Here is a 20640-nt window from a genome sequence, read left to right on the forward strand (position 1 = left end):
GGGCTTGCCTGTAAGCTGCCTAGAGCTGCGTTGTCTTGCGACGTTGCAGCTCTGGGTTGGCTTTATGGCGGGCCTGCAGAGTGAAAAAAGCGGTCGACTGACGACACACGCTTCGGAGGACAGCCTGTGTTCGTCTTCGCCGCACAGGGGTGGTAGCGGTGAGCTGAGCTTAAAATACAATTAGATATGTCAAACTGGGAGAAAAGCAAAGTAAAATGAATTGGCGACTGCTAAATTTTTATAATTCAAAATATAATAATTATACAATTATTATTATTATTATTATTATTATTATTATTTATTATTATTATTATTATTATTATAATCTAAATGCATAAGAAGCTAGATTGTTTGGAGTACTGCTGCATGCATTCTCTCGTTTTATAAAAGCACACTCTAATAGAACGCCAATTATAAAGAAACACAGCTTTAACTGCGCTGTAATTTCGACAGCCGGTATTTGTGTAATTTGATTTTAATGATGAGGAACACGACGTCTTGTATTGAACACTGAGCTTTTCTCATTCGGCTATTGGCTGAAAGAATGGTGACAGTAGCCAATGAAATAAGATCTCGCTTGCAGTGAAAACCCAGAGTCTGATTAATAAGCCGCTGCTCATGATTTTAGACCCATGCACACCAATGCGCTGCCCCCCTGCAGACACCAGCTCCTACAACGACGCACAACGCAGACTGGCAGTGACCGAACGGGCTGTGCAGTCCAGAGACCACAGCGCGCCACCAATGCCGCTGAACCCGCTTGTGAAGCAGCTGCTGTCCAGTGCCCATGGTTCTGAAAACACTGCACTGTCTTTGCCGAGGGTGACGTAGACGCGAAGCGTGGTGAACGTAACTTGGCACTCCAGCAAAAGAACAAAGGGATTGCGGAGGAGAAAGACAGACAAAAACAGTGTGAAATAAAGCAGTAAAGCAAAGACTAAACAAAAACAAAGAGATCTGACTTTTTGAAAGCAGTCCAGCCGCATTATCTGTGTTGCACGCCGGTCTTCACAGCACAATTAAAAGGGATCATTTGGAGAGCGAGAGATCACAAGCCCATGAGGTACGTTGGGATGATACGTTTCCTGTCTGAAACCAGGATTCATTATTTCGTCTAGATATCCGGTCGATTATGGGCTGTATTGTCTTCAAAACGGCAATCGGTAAGCTTTGCTTTTTAATTGAGGGGTTTGAGTGGTGGACTGGAGGGTGAGCCTATTCCCTATATTGTATTATGCCGTAGTACAGATTTGCTGAGGGAAGACTGTTAGTGAACGGCTTTCTTATTTACTTCCAGCGGGGAGGGTGTCGGGAATGTGATGTATCTATAGCTCCTACCAGCTTTGAACTAATGGATGTTTAGGATTTCGCGGTGCCTAGTAGAGGTGGCAATCTGACACTGCTTTTGGAAATGCTGTAGGCTTTAAGGATCAGGCAATGTGGAAAGATGCTTCCAGCTGATAGTGATAGTGGATCAATGTCTAGCTCAAGTGCAATTTCAGCACTAAATCACAGTGAGGCGTGGAGCTGTAGCCATATACAATTTCTCCCGAAAACATTTTCATGTTCCATCCTTTTAATTGCAGTAACCCAATGCTCCAACACACATACACACACATACACACACACACACGCACACACACACGCACACATATATTAGACAGATAGATCGTGTCTTTTTCGAGAAAGCATGTTGCTGTTAATAAAGCGTGCTGACTGGTATTATCAACAAGAAACGCGTAGGTAAATCCGCTGGGTCAATTAATATGCAGCGCGAGTTTACTGTTGCCAGGAGACAGGGTTCTATTACAGCGTTTCCCTTTTGTTTTTCTGTTTTATTTATTTATTTATTTATTAAATAACATTTGTGATGATTATCTTTCAACTGATCTGGCAGAAAGAAATGCCAGTTATTTATATTCCCTTGCAGCGTGCGACTTGTTTCACAGATAATCAATGTAACAGAGGCACCTCTGAATGATTGGAACCCCAGCACGTGCACACGCTGGACTACACCTTGAAAACACAGCAGCACAAACACAATATGCACTCCTCGAAAAATACAGCAACACAAACACAGTATACACACCCTGAATGACACAGCAACACAAATACAGTAACACAAACACTGTATACACACCCTGAATAACACAGCAACACAAACACTGTATACACATCCTGAATAACACAGCAACACAAACAATGTATACATACCCTGAATAACACAGCAACACAAACAATGTATACACACCCTGAAAAACACAGCAACACAAACATTGTATACACACCCTGAAAAACACAGCAACACAAACACCGTATACAAACCCTGAATAAAACAGCAACACAAACACAGTATACACACCCTGAATAACACAGCAACACAAACACTGTATACACACCTCAAATAACACAGCAACAAAAACACTGTATACACACCCTGAATAAAACAGCAACACAAACACAGTATACACACCCTGAATAACACAGCAACACAAACACAGTATACAAACCCTGAATAACACAGCAACACAAACACAGTATACACACCCTGAATAACACAGCAACACAAACAATGTATACACACCCTGAAAAACACAGCAACACAAACACAGTATACACACCCTGAATAATACAGCAACACAAACACTGTATACACACCCTGAAAAACACAGCAACACAAACACTGTATACACACCCTGAATAACACAGCAACACAAACACTGCATACAAACCCTGAATAAAACAGCAACACAAACACAGTATACACACCCTGAATAACACAGCAACACAAACACTGTATACACACCTCAAATAACACAGCAACAGAAACACAGTATACACATCCTGAATAATACAGCAACAGAAACACAGTATACACACCCTGAATAACACAGCAACACAAACACAGTATACACACCCTGAATAACACAGCAACACAAACACAGTATACACACCCTGAATAAAACAGCAACACAAACAATGTATACACACCCTGAAAAACACAGCAACACAAACACTGTATACACACCCTGAATAACACAGCAACACAAACTCTGTATACTCACCCTGAATAAAACAGCAACACAAACACTGTATACACACCCTGAATAACACAGCAACACAAACACAGTATACACACCCTGAATAACACAGCAACACAAACACAGTTTACACACCCTGAATAACACAGCAACACAAACACTGTATACACAACCTGAATAACACAGCAACACAAACACAGTATACACACCTTCTGTCAGAAAGCAGTTGTCTCCTTATTGTTAATGTTCGTGCATCTTTGTATTTACTTGTGTCCTTTGAAATGTAGTAAGACACACACACACACACTCACATCAGAGGAGCAACAGGGTAGCCGCATGCATGTATTTTACTGCAGTCTGTGTCGCACGATGCCTGGTAGGCTGTAGTGTTCAGAATGTATCATTGTAGATAACAAAGATGAGGAGGTATATAAAGAATGCCAGTAAATAATGCTAATGACACCGCCTGTATTTTTTGGCTTTCTAATATCCCCTTTAAAGTGGAGCCATGGAGGTTCTCTGAGAAGGCTGGCACTACAGTACTACAGTAATATTGAACAGGAAACTGCATGGTAAACCAGGAGTGTGCTGGCGCGGTATCCTGGTAAGTTTGTGCTGCAGGAGCAAGTTTTCTAAAGTTATTTTTATACAGAGGCGTGTCATAAGTAAATAGATACGCTCATATGTGTACTCGTGGTAGCGAGTCTGTGGCGTTTGCTGGCAGAATAACAATGTAAGGTAAGTGTGTGTGTGTGAATGCAAATGTGTGCTTATGTTTGCATGTGTGTGTGTGTGTCTGTGTGTGTGCGTGCGTGTGTGTATATGTGTGTCTGAGTCAGTCAGTGAGTGAGTGTATGTGTGTGTATGTGTGATAGGGCTGTAGTTTATTATTATTATTATTATTATTATTATTATTATTATTATTATTATTATTATTATTATTAATAATAATACTAATAATAATAATAATAATACTACTAATAATAATAATAATAATAATTCAATTATGGCTCGTACATTTCTTTATTTACATCTGAAACACAGAAGAGATGATTCAGACAACCCTCTCCCTCTTACCTGTGATATTCCTGTTCTTGCTGCTACAATGAAAGAGGAATAATTACTGAAAGGAGATAATCCATGCCTGTCGGTATAGTTGAGAGTCTTGTAACCCACCGGGGCTCACTACACCTCGGCTTCCCTGAGATAGCAATTCATACCTGCCATACAGCTGCCTTGTATAGGAGACGAAGTGTGGCACAGTTTATATTATACACAGCTTCGAGCGTGGTCCCCTATATAGGTAATAATTACTATCATTGATCAGCTTGAAGATTTTAGAAAGCATCTGGAGTTGTCTTGATTATTATTATTATTATTATTATTATTATTATTATTATTATTATTATTATTATTATTATTATTATTATTATATGTGAAGTAGGAGCTGTTGTGGGGACAGTGGACTAACAAAAGCAGAAGGCTATTTTTTGTGTTTTTTTTCTAATTAACAGCAAAGATTATTGGGGTATAACGAGGTCCTCTGTGCGGCAAGCTCTTGGTGGGTAATCTCAGAAAGGTAGTTCCATGTTCCATGTCACTGAAGACACTCTGATTCGATAGCAGCTGATTTTGCTCAACATTCGGGAATAACAGTTTTCCTATTTTCACATTACCCAGGGCATTAGTGGCAGGTGGCTGAGCTGAATACATAAAGATGAATACAGAACCTTTCTTTTGAAGTCGCATTACACTTTTGGTTGCCTTACACAATTGCATCCATCCAGATCTGTGTGCAGATGAACAGTATTTAAAAAGTAAGGTTAATGTTAAAACTGTACAGTGCGTTAGTAAGACCTCAGCTATACTATTGTGTTCAGTTCTGGTCACCTCGCTACAGAAAGGACATTGCCGCTGAAAGAAGAACGACCATAATTATTCCGGTTTAAAAGGCATGTCATATGCAGACAGGCTGAAAAAAATTTAATTTATTCAGTCTTGAACAAGGAAGACTATGTTGCCATCTAATTCAAGCATTCAAAATTCTAAAAGGTATTGACAATGTTGACCCATGGGACTTTTTCAGCCTAACAAAAGAAATAAGGACCGGGGGGCATTCAGAACAGAAAATAGGAGAAACTTTTTTTACACAGAGAATTGTGGGATTCTGGAACCAACTCTCCAGTAATGGTGTTGAAGCTGACACCCTGGGATCCTTCAGCAAGCTGCTTGATGAGATTCTGGGATCAATAAGCTACTAACAACCAAACGAGCAAGATGGGCCGAATGGCCCCCTCTTGTTTGTAAACTTTCTAATGTTCTTATTTAAACATTGGGACAGTCGACAACAATAGAGTGTACTTAATGTGTTCTGTTTACAACACACTGATATTTACTTGGTGTCTTTGTAAAAGTCTTCCTCTACATAACACAATGGTTTCTAGAACAACAAAGTGAAAGTAGGACTCCAAAGATTTACACCTCTATTTCCAGATCACGTCAGGTCATTCGTTATAGAACTATAGAATGTAAATGTTATTCACAAATGCAGAATATGACCAATTTTTAACCTTAACAATTTAAAGGGTTCTAAAGAATATTCCATTGTTATGTGTTACAGCCTGAATCAGCACCTGCTTTTATCCCCTCTCTCTCTCTCACTTCCTCCCTAATGTGTGACCACAGTGCACTCCAGTGAAGGCAATGTTAATATTTTGCTCACCTGTAACTTCTCTCCTGTGTAAACACATTGACACAGTGCCTCGTAAACTATCAATCTCTTCAGCTGTGTGTCCAGTGCTGGTGCTCTCCCTCAGCTTTGTGTACAGTGCTGGTGCTCTCCCTCAGCTATGTGTACAGTGCTGGTGCTCTCCCTCAGCTGTGTGTCCAGTGCTGGTGCTCTCCCTCAGCTATGTGTACAGTGCTGGTGCTCTCCCTCAGCTGTGTGTACAGTGCTGGTGCTCTCCCTTAGCTGTGTGTACATTGCTGGTGCTCTCCCTCAGCTGTGTGTACAGTGCTGGTGCTCTCCCTCAGCTGTGTGTACAGTGCTGGTGCTCTCCTTCAGTTGTGTGTACAGTGCTGGTGCTCTCCCTCAGCTGTGTGTACAGTGCTGGTGCTCTCCCTCAGCTGTGTGTACAGTGCTGGTGCTCTCCCTCAGCTGTGTGTACAGTGCTGGTGCTCTCCCTCAGCTGTGTGTACAGTGCTGGTGCTCTCCCTCAGCTGTGTGTACAGTGCTGGTGCTCTCCCTCAGCTGTGTGTACAGTGCTGGTGCTCTCCTTCAGTTGTGTGTACGGTGCTGGTGCTCTCCCTCAGCTGTGTGTACAGTGCTGGTGCTCTCCCTCAGCTGTGTGTACAGTGCTGGTGCTCTCCCTCAGTTGTGTGTACAGTGCTGGTGCTCTCCCTCAGCTGTGTGTACAGTGCTGGTGCTCTCCCTCAGCTGTGTGTACAGTGCTGGTGCTCTCCCTCAGCTGTGTGTACAGTGCTGGTGCTCTCCCTCAGCTGTGTGTACAGTGCTGGTGCTCTCCCTCAGCTGTGTGTACAGTGCTGGTGCTCTCCCTCAGCTGTGTGTACAGTGCTGGTGCTCTCCCTCAGTTGTGTGTACAGGGTGCGGCACACTAACCCATTTAGAATGGGATAAGAGGGATGGGGAACACAAGCTTGCAGAACCACGGAGGAAAAAACAGCATTTTGTAGCAACATGTCTATTTATATTTAATATATGGCTGAACATATGATCTACATACTCCAATGCAGCATCTCTGTATAGTTGTTTAAATATGTTGCTGCACTCAATGTGTTAGATCTCATGTTTGACAAAGTATATTATAAATCACATGTTTCTGTTAGCCACCCCCAACCCCCCACCCCCCAACATTAAAAAGTAATTTAGTAATGTAGTGTTGTCATTAATCACTGTGTTAATTTAAACATGTTCATCTAATTATCTGTCTGTCGATCAATTTCAATTTACAGCAGTAAAAACTTTCAAAAAACTTTTATACTAATCGTGTAGTTATACATGGTTTACAACCACCCCACCCCTCGGATTATATAAATATGTTCTGCTGTTTATATTACAATCAATTCGAAATTAGATTTTGCTGGCAGGGGAAGATAAACGTTCTCAATATTGAGCAGCACGCTGCAGTGGTCGGTAGACGTTTATTTCTGATTTTCTGATTTAGTCATGAGCTACAGCAGCAGATCGATGGGTTGCCATGGCGACCCGAGTTACTGAAGCCGGGGTCTCGAGATGATCTTTGCAGAGTCTCAGCATGCCAGTTTGTTTGGTACAGCGGGTTGCTGATACGCAGGCGTGTTAGAATATCACCTCCCAGAACACAGAACAGCATGTTAAAAGCAGCTGGTTGTCTTTTTTTGCCAGCAGGTTGGATAAGGGTTCAAGGGTTATGCAAAGTTATTTTCTATTTCATATCCATCACCACCTGGGCAGATTGTCACAAAACTGCGTTTCATTACAGCAGAGAAGCAGCTGCGATTAAAAAAAAAAAAAGATATTCAACATATCCACTGATGATAAGAACTTCCTGCACTGTATTACACGAGACACTCTAGAGAAAGGAACAAAAAAACATACAGAAAATTATTTGCAAAATAGTCTAATCTGTCAAAGTGCGGCTGCTCCCAAGAGGCAGCGTTTTAAACGGGTTCAGTCGCGCACACATCTTTGCGCAAAATGGAGAGCTTGCTCCGCAGTGAAGTGCTCGCCGTGTGTTGATGACCTGTGTCAGGGATATTAGAGCTCTAATGTAGCCTCGTTAGGAAAAGCTCTTCAGGGCCGGCGATACATATTTGCTGCGCTTTCATTTAAGATTATTATTATTTGTTTTTGTATTTACTATTTGCATTTCAAAGAAAAATAATATTTATAGAGCATTAATTACCGCCTTAAAAAAAAAAAAAAAAAAAAAAAAAAAAAAAAAAACAAAAGCAACTTTTGAATGATTGCGTACGATCTGGAAACACAGCTATGATGCATCAGGAGCTCCTGTTCTTTTATAAAGTGGGTTACGGTGGTACACGCCTTTTCAACTTGATTTAACATCAGACTAAGAAAGGTCGTGAAAGGCTTATCTGCACACTGCACAAAATAATATGGTAGTTCGCTGGTTACCAACCATATCGATTGAGATAGGGCTTTTATACGGGATTCGGCTTTCTCCATATTGCTGCTTACCGGTTACAATAACGCATGACAAGATAACATTTTTTTTAATGTGTGTGTGTGTGTGTATATATATATATATATATATATATATATATATATATATATATATATATATATATATATATATATATATATATATATATATATATACACACATTAAAAAAAATATATAGGTAAAGACTTGGCTGAGGTCTATATCGGAGTGCCATGCTTCCGAAATGGAACGCGTTCATATTAAAGGGTTAGAGGACCTTTATGACTTCATGATGCAAGACATCTTCAACTCTAGGGAATAACAATATTACAACGTGGCTGCTACAATAATTCACATTTGTGTATACAGGTCTTAAGACTGCAATGTTTATTTTGTGAAAAGTATAATGTTAAACGATTAAAATCAAGTTTAAAATGTGTTGCATACGTTTTATGTTTAATTCTTTAACATTTGCTTTGCTGTGGCTGGACTATTTTCAAATGCACGAACAATGCACGCAATCTATTCAACAGGAGCGGGGCTTTCCACGTGGAGTGCTTGTGTATACAGCGTTCTAAATAAATAAACTCCTTGAATTGTGAAGAGGGTTTCAACGCAACATCCGTACGATATATGAATGACCCTGAAGACACTCATCAATGAGACGTGTGCTCTCCAGCAGCTTAAACAGCCCGTGACGTGTCATATGTTTCACAAGCACTTGATGACCTCTTCAGTAGAACAAGAAGTACACAAGCAAAAGACTCGGCAGGGAAGAACTGATTATTCTTACACATGTGAAGGGAGACGCGTTGCTATAGAAATACACAAGTCGGAGTTACAGATTCGCTACTTGGCATGTTCGCAAGTAGCTGCTAGGCAGAAGGCGCTTAGTCCAGGGATATATATTCATACCTGTCAGAACCAGGGGCGTGGCCAGGGAAGAGAAACACGAGGGTACATTGTTGTTGTGAGGTTAAGCACATCTGGTTATTTCTTCTGCTTTAAAGCAAAGCATTTTGCTTTTGCACTGGAGCTGTTCAGTAAATCTTGATGCTGTTCAGTAGATCTTGGAGCTGTTCAGTAGATCTTGGAGCTGTTCAGTAGACCTTGGAGTTGTTCAGTAGATCTTGGAGCTGTTCAGTAGACCTTGGAGTTGTTCAGTAGATCTTGGTGCTGTTCAGTAGATCTTGGAGCTGTTCAATAGACCTTGGAGTTGTTCAGTAGATCTTGGAGCTGTTCAGTAGACCTTGGAGCTGTTCAGTAGACCTTGGAGTTGTTCAGTAGATCTTGGAGCTGTTCAGTAGACCTTGGAGTTGTTCAGTAGATCTTGGTGCTGTTCAGTAGACCTTGGTGCTGTTCAGTAGACTTTGGTTCTGTCCTGGTGTTGATGCTGTTCAGCAGACCTTGGAACTATTCAATAGACCTTGGTGCTGTTCAGTAGATCTTGGAGCTGTTCAATAGACCTTGGAGTTGTTCAGTAGATCTTGGAGCTGTTCAGTAGACCTTGGAGTTGTTCAGTAGATCTTGGAGCTGTTCAGTAGACCTTGGAGTTGTTCAGTAGACCTTGGAGCTGTTCAGTAGATCTTGGAGCTGTTCAGTAGACCTTGGAGTTGTTCAGTAGATCTTGGAGCTGTTCAGTAGACCTTGGAGTTGTTCAGTAGATCTTGGAGCTGTTCAGTAGACCTTGGAGTTGTTCAGTAGATCTTGGAGCTGTTCAGTAGACCTTGGAGTTGTTCAGCAGACCTTGGAACTATTCAGTAGACCTTGGTGCTGTTCAGTAGACCTTGGTGCTGTCCAGGTGCTGGTGCTCTTCAGTAGACCTTGGAGCTGTTCAGTAGACCTTGGTGCTGTTCAGTAGACCTTGGAGCTGTTCAGTAGATCTTGGAATTGTCCTGATGTTAGTGTTGGTCCAGTCCTGGTGCTGTTGTCATATTGCATGTACAATAGGGGTCTCTGCTAAAATTAGAAACATCTCAAAATCGACATTTGTTTATTGTAGATCTCCAAAAATAATCAGCATTTTTTTAATTATTTCTTAAAGAAAAAAAAGTATTTTAAAATAATGGATTATGATTGTTACTCTAAAAAGAGTACACTAAGAAGAGAGGGGGCAATTTCTTTTATTTTTGGGTTCTGTATTTTCTTTTGGTTCTATAAAGAACAATTCAAACAACAGTGTTCTAAATGTGTGGGTTTTTTTGGAATCCAATATGTTCTAAATGGAACCAGTAAGAAAGAGTTCCATAAGTACTTGACATTAGATGCTGCACTTTAGAAGCTGTGTACAGTACTATTAACCCTTTAGTACCCTTGAACTTCAACTATGTTAATCAAGGGTTCCTTTGTTAGGAGAACCCGCCTTGTGTTCTGATAGAGCTGGCTGGAGCATTACCACTCAAGCCTGCCTCAGGGAAGGCAGTCGCCACTTGGGTCTTGAGCCAGTCTGGATTATTGTATGTTATTTAAACCAAGAAACAGGGGATGCTCACAGCCTCTTACTGGGCCTCTAGGCTGGTGGTATTATATTGTCAATTGGTGCAGTATTGATACACAGCTATTTTAATGAAGCTCGATTGGTGCAGTATTGACACACAGCTATTTTAATGATGAGTTTTGGTGCAGTATTGATACACAGCTATTTTAATGAATATTGATTGGTGCAGTATTGATACACAGCTATTTTAATGATGAGTATTGGTGCAATATTGACACACAGCTATTTTAATGAAGAGTATTGGTGCAGTATTGACACACAGCTATTTTAATGATGAGTATTGGTGCAGTATTGACACAAAGCTATTTTAATGATGAGTTTTGGTGCAGTATTGACACACAGCTATTTTAATGATGAGTATTGGTGCAGTATTGACACACAGCTATTTTAATGAAGAGTATTGGTGCAGTATTGATACACAGCTATTTTAATGATGAGTATTGGTGCAGTATTGACACAAAGCTATTTTAATGATGAGTATTGGTGCAGTATTGATACACAGCTATTTTAATGATGAGTATTGGTGCAGTATTGACACACAGCTATTTTAATGATGAGTATTGGTGCAGTATTGATACACGGCTATTTTAATGATGAGTATTGGTGCAGTATTGACATACAGCTATTTTAATGAAGAGTATTGGTGCAGTATTGACACACAGCTATTTTAATGAAGAGTATTGGTGCAGTATTGACACACAGCTATTTTAATGATGAGTATTGGTGCAGTATTGACACAAAGCTATTTTAATGAAGAGTATTGGTGCAGTATTGACACACAGCTATTTTAATGATGAGTATTGGTGCAGTATTGACACACAGCTATTTTAATGAAGAGTATTGGTGCAGTATTGACATACAGCTATTTTAATGAAGAGTATTGGTGCAGTATTGACACACTGCTATTTTAAATGCCCACCCCAATTCAGCATGCTTTGACTGCAATTGGGTTTTATAGCGACTTATTAACCTATTTAGGTTCCCTTGTATGAATAGCACACTTGTATTACTGAGATACAAACAGATCCCATTCATGAAGGCTTTGTTGGTTACTGCGAATGCCCCTTTCGAAATACTTGAGCTCTCACCATGAATCTGGCTTGGTGGATCACCAGGTTAAAAGAGCTGGGCTGAAGCAGTATTAATATGTGGGAGCTTTCTGCCTGAGCTGATCTGAGCCATGCCTCCACACACAGACAGCCAGCTCTGAGAAGAACCTTTCAAGAGCCTGATGCTGGGCTGGTGCTTGCCTGATAAGAGTGCTTCTTTAGAGAACCTGAATAGACTGGGGTCCTGAGAGGCACTACAGTCTACATCCTCCACTTTCCGTTATTGAGTTCTGTTGGAAATCCTTCTTTGATTTACATTAGACATCAAATAAAAGCAATTTAAGAGTGAGTGGAAAACTTTACATAAATTAGACTATAGCGTCTTTTGTTGAAGTTTCTAAATTAAATAAGCCCTGCCTTATCAAGACAGCACAGTGGGAAATAATGGGACTTGCTGAAGCATTTTTTATTTTAGTCACCAAGGTGTTCACGTGTGGCAGCAATGCACTAGCAAAAATCACAAGGCAGTGACATCAGCTCCCTAGCAACAAGCCTCCTATGTTGGGAATGGATTCTTTCAATGCAGTGGGTTTGTGCATTTGAGAAAGGAGGGGAAGACTCGTGAAATTAATTGGAGACTGAAGTTGATGAGAAGCAATTACCCTCCACTGTAAGAATTAAAATGGTGTGCTGCTTTTTATATAAAAAATGAGAAAAAGCAGGTTGCGTAGAGGATTTATACTGAACCCTGATGCCGCCGATAAAATGAGTGTGTGATTGTACAGTAGTCATTTGTTAGCCTATTTGTTTTTCTATGGGTCTCTCGCTATAGCGCGGCCCTTGATATATAGAGGATTTATATTGGACATCAATACCTGCGATACATCAAGTGGGTGGTGTATTTATTTTGTTTATGATTGTAACAGTATTTTCATCTTGTATTTGGCAGAATTGTATTAAATTTAAAATGGTATTAAAGTTACAAATGTAATTGACTTTGTTTTATAACATGCTTTATGTACTGTAACTAATGTAATGCAGGACAGAGACTCCAGGCATTATGCCCAGTTCCCCAGAAAGTCATGTAGAAGCCATGGGCACAAGCTATCGGTCACATCAGATCATATTTCATCCACCCTGCACTTTGCATTTCACCTTTCATGATTTCTTTATTTGATCATAGTCTTGTGGTACCAGCTGGGGAGAGCTGTTTAACACATTGGATATCTCTCATGTTTAGTCAAGTCCTTGATAGCAGACTATATCATTCAAGAACACTCCCAAACAAGAAGCAAATTCTACTGTCTACAGTGTGGATCCCAGTGCATTTTGAGTACTGTTTGGGATGCCAGTTTGAGCTTTCCTGTACTCTGCCTTTCTAAAACCACCCAGTCAACACTTTCCAGTAAAGCCAGTAAGAGACACTGGGCTAGATACTCTAATACATCAGCAAGGAGAAACACACCCAAGAAAGTTTTTAATTCAGGGGCTTCAATCAAGTATTATGTTGTTTCTTAACCATTTTAGATGGTAATTTTTTTTTTCCATTTAGAAAACAAAGGTGCTAATGATGATTTAGAGTAAACAGCTTTGAGAATCTAGCCCACTGTGTGAATTTCACAGTAATAAAATTAAATGACTATGTGATGTGTTTTCTTCATTTTTATTTATTTATTTTTTAATGCACACAAATACTTTTTATAACCCCAAACTTATTTTTTCCACAGGTAAATGTTGAAGACACTGTCAAAATGTTACCTAAATCAAGAAGAGCGCTTACCATCCAGGAGATTGCAGCACTGGCCAGATCATCCTTGCATGGTAAAGACAGCCATTCCTGTTCAGTTACCTTTGCTCTTTCCATTTCCCCCTCTCCCACTCTGCCTTTACTTTCCTCTTTCTATTTCTCTTTCTCTTTCCAGCATTCTAAATCCTGCTGTGCTTTGCTCCCCAGGAATCTCCCAGGTGGTGAAGGACCATGTGACGAAGCCCACAGCGATGGCTCAGGGCAGGGTAGCTCACCTGATTGAGTGGAAGGGCTGGTGTAAGCCCATCGACTCGCCCGTGGCCCTCGAGAGTGACTTCAACTCCTACTCGGACTTAACAGAGGGGGAGCAGGAGGCACGGTTTGCAGCAGGTACAGCACCTCCTCCTTACATTTACAGAACACACACGAGGAGGGTAGACTCCATATAAAGTTCTTTATTTAACAGAACTAGCATAATAATATTTATTTTTCTATAGCACCTTTCATAGTGGACCACCATCACAAAGCGCTTTACAAGATAATAGACTAGGGTGTGTGAACTATGCATCAGCTGAAGAGTCACTTTCAACGCCTCACCTGAAAGACAGAGCACAAAGAGGTTAAGTGACATGCTGAGGGTCACACAATGAGTCTGTGGCTGCACTGGGATTTGAACCTGCTGGTTACAAGCTTGTTTCTTTAACCACTGGACCACACAGCATCATGCACCGCTGGACAATGTGATTGAATGGGGGCTATAGAACAGGCAACTACACAGACAATGCATTTTCTCATTAGATTCCCCCTGAGGGTGGATCTTTAAATGTTAGTCAAGTGAACTGATTTCAGCCAAAACACATAATATAAAGAAGCATTCTGTAATCAGGAAAAGCTGGTGATCTGTCGCCCTGCAAACTGAAATCCACAGCAGAAGACAATCTCTGATAGAAGTCCCTGGGATCAGCCCTCCTCGCATTAGTCAGTGTGTCACAAGATTAATCACAACTGCAGCGACTCTTCTAAAACCTCATTACATTCGTGAAAGGAAGCTGCTGCTGGAGGTAAGCGTTAAGGACAAACAGAAACACAGGTGATCAGCAGAATTTAAATAGCTGGCCTACAGGGATCTGTAACATTGTATTTCATGGTCTTGGGGTTAACAGCAGGATCTCTGTGTCTTGAAAATTATAAAGAAAGAAAAAAGACTAAAGTCTGCTCTACGTGACTGTGTCTCCAGGGAGAGAGGTGTCTGACACTCAAGTGACAGTGTCTCCAGGGAGAGAGGTGTCTGACACTCAAGTGACTTCTTCGGGCAGAGTTTTTGTAAGCGGGTTGGGGGTTTAGACTTGTTTTGAAGATACTCAAGCTGTCTGTCTGTGACAAAATTTCTACTGTGCACCATCCTTTAACAACAAGCAGTGTGTGTTTCTTTGGTGGGCTGAAATGACACAAGTCTCCGTAAATGTAGCTCAAGCTAGGGTCGGTGTATCAGGATGAAATGTTACTGAATTTAACTGAGCATTTGCCCTCAAGGCTGCATTAGGGCTGCAGTGACTGGATCAGAGCTACACAGCCGCAGGTAGAATACATTACATACTGAGCAGAGGAACTGACCATGGTGCTGAAAAATTATTTAGCAGTAGCATCTACTCTGGCTTAAACTATTGCATGTGACAATATTTCTGTAAATGTTTGCTACAGTAAGTAAGTGGGTTTCCACAATAATGTATGTGCTTCTGTTGGAACCAATTCATTGTATCTTTTCAGTGATTTATTACCCAGGGGGGTTACCTCATTTACAATTTACAAAATACTTTGTCTTGATCTGTCTTTGCACCAGAAGGAATGTGTGTCAGGAGTGTGCTGCATCATGCTCTTACAAGACCTCACTGTAAATATAAGAAATATCATGGTTCTAATATAAACAAATTAAAAAGTGCCACCTCGAACTGCCAGAGAGATCGCCTTCCTATTGGCATCAATCTGCCCCAGGAACTTCCCTGCCTGTAACAGATATTCCCGCTGCGTTGCAGGTGTAGCGGAGCAGTTTGCCATAGCGGAGGCTAAGCTCAGAGCGTGGTCGTCTGTGGACGGAGACGACTCTAACGATGACTCCTATGACGAAGACTTCGCCCCGGGCAGCGAAGGCCCCCATTCAGCCGGTAACTACAGCAGCAGCTGATTTATTATTACCTAGCAAACTTTAGGAATGCCAGTAATACCTCATGACAAGGCCTCCCTGTGCTTCACCAGTGTGATGTGTCATGGACCAGTTTGTGTGTGTTACAATGTGTACTTATGAACAGTGCAGGCGGTGGGATTAACCATACATACCATTTTTCTTAAATTCCTTTGAAGCAAGGTTTGTAATTGAAATTGATTACAAATCCTTTACATTACAGAACAGAACAAAGGACCTTTTTCTAAATGGTCTTTTAATCCAAATAATTACAAAACTGGCACAAGAAGGTGCCAAATTGTCCCTACTAAAAAGGAGTCGCACTAGCAGAACACTCAGTCACACACACCCTGGGTTTGTGGTCAAGCAAGTCCAGTTTAGCTCAGATGTGACTAAATTAAGCCAATAGTAAAAAGTAGGATGTCTGGTCATGCTCCTGTACAGCAGGAGTGTGGTTCCTATGTTTTTGTGCTCTATATTTGGGTTTTTTTTCAGTGCTTTAGACATTAGTTGCCCAGTGACAGGGCAGCAGCACTCCCGCTCTCTTGTACAGCAGGAGTGTGGTTCCATTGAATTACCAGGGAATCTCTGTGTAGCAAGGGCTTTACAACATAATCCGATGCCACAGTGACCTACTTCTCTTTCTTTTTTACAACCTCAGAATATACCTACACATGCTTTCCTTTGCGTGGTGCAATTTGATATATGTTTCGTATCCCAAACAGGCATGACAGAGAGGCATGGAAAGGACTTTTGTATAGCAGACTGGCCTGTCATCTTATTACAGTACAATAAAGAGCTTGCTGCCTTTTTTCTATCCCAATTCACTTGAGGTTTGAGACCACATGACTTCTTGTAGCTCTTCATTTCTCTTCAGTTGGGATTGTTAAGCACTAACCAGGTGCACTACGTCAAAAATTATGCAGTATTTAAGTACTATAGAGGGAAATGCCTTTTTTCATGACAGGTAAAATATTGAAAGAACTTTCAGGGAGCAGTGATCTATCTATGATTATTGACCACACACAAACACACACACACACACACACACACACACACACACACACACACACACACAGACTGAGTGAGGAGCACTGAGTTCGACAGGGTCATCTTCTCACCACCTGCAGGGACACACACAGGATAATGAGATCAGTGCCTAGAGCACACATGCACACAAACACACATACATACATTTGCATGCACACACACACACACACACACACACACACACACACACACACACACACACACACACACACACACACACACAGACACACATACACACATACATGCACACATACATATGCGCACGCACACACACAACGCTCACACAGTTTTTCAGCTGCTGCTGTTCTTAATCCCTTTCCAGATGCAGTGGGACCCTATCCGAATTACCTACGGGACTTCCTTCATAGTCACATGTGCCAACAGCTGAACGTGCAACAGAGCTCCTGTGAGCATGAGAGTGATTCGTCACAGACAATCTCCCCCGAGACCCTGTGCTCCAGCCTGTGCAGCCTGGAGGACCACCCTCTGCTGAAGGAACTGGGCTCTCCCACAGACCTGGCCACCAAGCTCTTTGGAGCCATCCATGGTGGAGAGGAGATCCTGGCCAAGCTGCAGCGTGGTGGGGAAAGTGCCTTCAGGAACCTCGGACTTCTTATCTGCAACGACTCCTCCTACTCTGTCTCCTACACCGAGTCGTGCTTCTCTCCTGAGGATGAGGAAGACATGCCCAGCAAGGACTACGCGTCTGTGTGCAAGGAGGACAGCAGCTACGAAGTCAGAAGAAAGGTCTCGGATGTGGCATCTTCTGGAGTGGTGTCTCTAGATGACGATGAGGAGGAGAACGAAGATGTCTGAATGATTGCTCTTCCCTCCTCCTTGCTCTTCTGAATGTTTTTGGCATGCTTCACTTTGTATCTGCCCCCTTATCCTGAGTTTGATATTTTGTCTTGAGGCGTGCAAACAATCTTTTTTTATTTGGGTTCCGATTGACTTGTTATGCTTTTTGTACAAACCAGTTGCTTGGGGTTTGATGCAAAGGTCCAAGCAGATAACTTGCATGATATGCTAAGTGCGGAAATGAACTTGTGGGCTGAAATGTTTTAAGCACCGTCTGTACCCCTGGTTGTTTCTTTCCAAGAACATCTCCCATCTAAGACTTTTTGACATTGCATCCCAAACTTCTTTTCCTTGGCTGAATAAACTAAAGCATCAAAGTGGCATGGCTTATGCTGGGAATGCCAAAGGATAAACCTTTCACTAAAGATTATAAGAAAATGCTGGAATGTTGTTAAACTGACAAGATTATGTCTTTTAAAAATATTTCTCACAAACAAAGAAGGCAATATGTCTTTATTGTAATAGTTTTATATCATTCAACATGTTATTATAGCCTGATGATTGAAAGCAAAGTTTTTTCAAGTTCTAAAAGAGGTGTCTAAAAAAACAACAACCTTCGATTAAAAAAGAGAAAACAAAGCATCAAAGCATTTTCACTGATGTAGTAAAAGTGATGGTTCAGATTTTCTATATTTTTGTATCCGTTGTCTGCATTTTTTGTGCGGCATTGCTGTCCAGTGGTTTGCACGAAGCTTCAAGTACTGTTGCCGTAGAGATAATTTTTATTTGTTATCACTGTGTGATATGGTCTACAGAAAAGAAAACAGGATACTGTGGTATTCATTGTTATGGTTATCGTTGTGTCCTTTTCAGTGCAAGTCTGTTATAGCCGGCATGAAAGGTCAGCTACTAAACTTTTTAAAGGTGAATGGTATATAAATTCAAACACAGCTCATGCCTCTCAAACGACCCCAGTCCACCAGTGAGGCCCTGGTTGGTAGGGTGTGCTGAGGAATGGGGAAGTTATCCAATCAGGATGCTCCTTACCCAACGCAAGAACACTGGCATGCAATCTGCTCAGGTGTGCACATCTCTGAACCCCGGGGTCGATGAGTGATTGTGCTTGTTTCATTGCTGATTGCAGTGCCTCTGGGCTGGGAGGGGATGAGAGGTCTGTCTGTGTGCCTTTAAGGGCTCTACTGTTCCCTGCACACAGGAGGTGTGGATCAGTTGGGTATGATGATCGGAAAGTAAATTTGGATTCTCAGACAATAGGCATGCATGTGATTGCAACACAACCCATCAGCATGCGAGTGATTGCAACACAACCCATCAGCATGCAAGTGGGTTATGAAAAGACCAACATCTGTTTTTAAAGTTCAGCGCCTTGCCCTATACGTACAAATACCAGCATATATGAGTGTCGAACTGTAATGTTACATGATTCTAGCATTCCATGTTTTTTTTTTTTTGTTCTTGTTTGAATATTAGTTGTGTACTCTGGTGAAGTATCTCTTTCATATGATTAAGTGTGGGCATTCTTTTGTGGACATTCTGTTTAGTAATTCTATGGCAACACAACAACAGGAGGATATATTTTTGTTAACTTTTGTTTTAAATTCTTTTTTTTTTTAATAATTGAAACACTTACCATCTAAAGAGTTAAACATACATGACCCATCTAAAATCCATGTAGACGTCAAAAGGTCGCTGTGCTAAAAATGCCCACAGGCTCTCATCACAGTTCTCTTATTTCTCCTGCAATGCAGACGTTACTGTGGTTGCAGTCGACATGAAGGACGACACAAACTTTGCCATCCAGATTATAGTGATCGCTTAATTAACTCAGGTACACATAACATGCTGTGCCTTCATTTCTATGCCTTTTCCTGTGTAATCCATTCCAAACACCATATTCAACAGAGAGTCTAGAGCACTGGCCCTCTCCCCCGTATCCAGTGACACCGGCAGTCTCTGTGACTCTAAAGTAGTCCAGATGTCAGATCCTGCAAGTAGGATGCCAGTTGGATGCTGTTTGACTTGCTTTGCATGGAGTAACCCAAAGTACAGAGCAAATTGCATCATCTGGAAGTAGCAAAGAGAAACAGACTCGACGATCCTCCTGGTTTGCAGTTTTCTGTTTGTTTCTTAGTGTTGATCACGTTCTGAAGCATGAAAGGGGATGGATCTGATCCCTGCCTTGGGACAGCCTGCCTGCGCTGGTAACCACTCCCTATACTGCTTATAGCATTGCTGAGCAGCCCTGATGTAACAGAGTGCTATACACTGGACAGCTTCACATTGCAATGACAGAAAAAGAACAACAATTGCTTTATGGAAGTTTACCACAGTACATTTGTACGGTGACTTTGCAGTTTCCCTTCCAATGCTTTTCCCCGTGGCTATACTATACTTTATTATGCTTTATTACACTTGGCTATGCTTTTACTATGGGAAACTTTTAAAACGGGTTAACACATAACATACCCAGAAATTATTTAAATAATATACAATAGAAATAGAATCCCAGAAGGGTAGACCATCTCTTTCTCTTTAATCATCCAGACTGGACTTCTATTGTATCCTACTGCAGGTCTTGTGATCTGCAAACCCCAAGCAGAACAATGAGCTTTCTCAGTATTGCATCCAGACTGGACTTCCATCCTACTGCAGGGCAGGTATGTCTAGACGTTATTGGATCTTGGAGTTCAGACTACAGTAGGTTTAGAGATCACACTTTGACGGTGAAAGGCACACCCTTTTGTTATACTTTGTACTTGCATACACGTCTGAGGTCCAGCTGTTAGCACAGCATTCCTAGTACTCTGTATCATGTGCTAGCGAGGCACAGAAAAATAAATCTTTCCATGAACGAAAGGAAAGGCCATGTTGGATGTGCAGAAGGTGGCTTGTTACTGTGACACACAGCGGAATGTTCTGTTGCATCATTCCGGATAATCAACATTCCAAGGCTCTGCATTTCATTGGGATAGTTACTAGAAACCTCCCACAGGGTCAATGCTTTGCTTGAGACCAAGTTAGGGCTAAAGAAAAGCATGCAAGAAAAATAAAGAAAAGACATTGATTTGTTTTTACCAACAGAAAGAATCCAATTTA

General features: G+C 41.3%; 1 protein-coding gene across 5 annotated transcripts; it reads left to right on the top strand.

The window, feature by feature from the left end:
* Positions 1-469: 469 nt before the first annotated feature.
* Positions 470-18346, top strand: LOC121322644 (protein FAM131A-like). Of its 5 annotated transcripts, none has more exons than XM_041262823.1 (6): positions 471-1163; positions 3543-3645; positions 13477-13570; positions 13704-13886; positions 15530-15658; positions 17048-18346. In XM_041262823.1, exons 3-6 carry the CDS (start codon positions 13501-13503, stop codon positions 17539-17541), a joined length of 876 nt encoding a protein of 291 aa, XP_041118757.1. In that variant the 5' UTR covers positions 471-1163; positions 3543-3645; positions 13477-13500; the 3' UTR covers positions 17542-18346. The 5 variants fall into 5 exon arrangements, with proteins under 5 accessions (XP_041118760.1, XP_041118759.1, XP_041118757.1 ...); XM_041262824.1 differs by having other exon boundaries at positions 471-1063; XM_041262826.1 differs by lacking the exon at positions 3543-3645 and having other exon boundaries at positions 470-1163.
* Positions 18347-20640: the final 2294 nt, after the last annotated feature.

The sequence above is a fragment of the Polyodon spathula genome, chromosome 11, assembly GCF_017654505.1.
Source record: "Polyodon spathula isolate WHYD16114869_AA chromosome 11, ASM1765450v1, whole genome shotgun sequence".
NCBI lineage: Eukaryota > Metazoa > Chordata > Actinopteri > Acipenseriformes > Polyodontidae > Polyodon > Polyodon spathula.

Excerpts from the sequence above, each read along its gene's own strand:
- LOC121322644 (XM_041262826.1), top strand. The coding sequence starts at position 13,501 with ATGTTACCTAAATCAAGAAGAGCGCTTACCATCCAGGAGATTGCAGCA. Across the intron at positions 13,887-15,529 it reads GGAGGCACGGTTTGCAGCAG|GTGTAGCGGAGCAGTTTGCC; the intron begins GTACAGCACCTC and ends GCTGCGTTGCAG. Across the intron at positions 15,659-17,047 it reads CGAAGGCCCCCATTCAGCCG|ATGCAGTGGGACCCTATCCG; the intron begins GTAACTACAGCA and ends ATCCCTTTCCAG.